This window comes from Orycteropus afer, unplaced genomic scaffold (genome assembly GCF_000298275.1).
Source record: "Orycteropus afer afer isolate SDZICR_OR568_19922 unplaced genomic scaffold, OryAfe1.0 scaffold00282, whole genome shotgun sequence".
In the NCBI taxonomy this organism is placed as follows: Eukaryota; Metazoa; Chordata; class Mammalia; order Tubulidentata; family Orycteropodidae; genus Orycteropus; species Orycteropus afer.
Genome location: NW_006921869.1, coordinates 2330182 through 2332300, shown reverse-complemented (window position 1 = coordinate 2332300; position 2119 = coordinate 2330182). Strand labels below are relative to the sequence as shown.

At 38.2% G+C, this 2119-nt stretch overlaps 1 protein-coding gene across 1 annotated transcript in view; it reads right to left on the bottom strand.

Annotated features, from left to right (window-relative positions):
• Positions 1 to 2119, bottom strand: part of XPC (XPC complex subunit, DNA damage recognition and repair factor) — an 85032-nt gene that overhangs the window by 67613 nt on the left and 15300 nt on the right. Inside the window, exon 3 of the mRNA XM_007950602.1 lies at positions 1321 to 1436. Within this exon, the coding sequence (XP_007948793.1) occupies positions 1321 to 1436 (116 nt within the window). The remainder of the gene's footprint in view (positions 1 to 1320; positions 1437 to 2119) is intronic.

Sequence of the window (2119 nt, the reverse complement as noted above, 5' to 3'; positions counted from 1 at the left end):
GAAGGAAGGTTGGGCAATCCTACTTACGTAGTGATACTGCCTCGGAAACCCAAGGAGGGGTTGCTATGAGTCGGGGCCGACTCAACAGCACATAACAAAAACAACAATAACAATATAATAGTAATCTTTGTTTTAGTTAAGGTCATCAATGTATGCTAAAACCATTAAGTAAAAAAGTTACTGGGAAACAAGATATTTAGACTCAACATATCATTCCACAGATGATTAATTACAAAGGGAAAAATGTGCCTTCACAAGAGAGCAATCTGGAGGCATCACCTTAATCAAGTGATCAAACTTAGCATCACTAATAGAAGGACAACATGACATTCAAAACCAAAACCAAACCCAATGCCACTAAATCAATTCTGACTTACAGCGACCCTGTAGGACAGAATGGAATTGCTTGCCCCACATAGTTTCCAAGCCTCTTTATGGAAGCAGACTGCTTCATCTTTCTTCCATGGTGAGGCTAGTGGGTTTGAATTGCCCACCTTTTGGTTAGCAGCTGAATGTTTTAACCACTATACCACAAGAGCTCCTTTCAATCTTACATTAGGTGCCTCTTCATGGATGTGAAGTACAAAGCATCACTGTAAGTATTCAGAAAAATGTTTAGTCTATATCTAATTAGGTTTTTGGACTTAAAGTTTAGAAGATGATACACTGAGGATACTTAAAGAAGTTTAACAGTAACACGAGAAAATAATCAGATGAAACCAGAACAGGAGACATTCTATGAAACAAGAGATTGGGACTCTTCAAAAAAGGCAATGTCACAAAAAGGAAAAAAAATATGAGTGAGCATGCAGAAAATACTATTCTAAATTAAAAGAGACTAAAGAGACATAACCAAATGTAAGGTTTACTCCTTGTTAGACTGGGAAAAAAAGAGGAGAAAAAGTTGTAATTGATATTGTCATAAAAATGCATAGCACATAGCAGCCATTCAATGTTTACTGAATGTAACCAGTGAAAAAAAGTTAAGCTCAAAGAGAGTAAGTAACTCACTCCAGGTCACATAGCTGGGTTTTTGCACCTAGGTCCGACTAACTTTAAATCCTTTCTCTCTCTACTAGATTACGGCACCTCTCTATTTCTACCCACTCCATTGACAGTTACTAGAGGAAGAGAATTGTAGACAAGGTTCTTTGCTAACCTGGTCATGAATTTCTCAAAAACTAAGTCCTAAGTGGAACCTTACCTTTTTTTATTAGTTTCAAAAGAAAGTAACAGGATTGCAGTAACTGATAAAACTCTATACAAAATCAAACAGAAAACAAATAGAATTAGTTTTGAAAGCCAAGAAAGTTATTTTACCTTCTACCTCCTCCCAGTCATCTTCACTTTCATCGTCTTCTCCTTCACTGCTATCTTTGTCAATGGCAGTCTCTCTCTTTGGATGTTGTGCCTTCTTAAGGGCACCTGGTAAGTTCCTGTGGAAAGATCCCAGAAAGAAAGATGAAAAATGTTCCAACATTCTAGTGTTACATTTAAGCTAACAGTAATTTTAAAAGATGCTTCCTTCTTTGTGACTCTAAGTCTGTAGCAATGATTTAAAAATGATATGTGAACTCTGGAGGGACTCAGGTAAGGGTGGTATGAGAGGTTTCCAACAGGGAGACAAACTTGTCTGTCAGTTTGTCCTACTGTGGTGACGTGGTGATATGAGTTTTGAGGCTGAGCCACTGGTGTTTCAAACCCAGTGGGATGCACACGGTGCCCAGCTTACAGACTGAGATAGACTAGGAAAAAGGAAGCGACCATCCACTTCTCAAAGAACTGGCAAGGGAAAACCTTATGAATAGCAAAGAAACACTGTTTGATACAGTACCGCGCAACTTTATGAATAGTCTGGTTAGATTAGAAGGCTCTCAAAATAGGACTGGGAAAGAGCTGCATCATCAAAGTTAACCCAGCCTTACTCCTATGGATAATGTAAAACTTTCATGACCTCCATTTGCTGATGTGGCACCACTCAAATTGAAGAGAAACAGCTGCAGACATCCATTAATCATCGGAACATGGAACGTACGAAGTATGAATCTAGGAAAATTGGAAGTTGTCAAAAATGAAATGGAACACATAAAGATTGATATCCTCAGAATCAGTGAGCTGA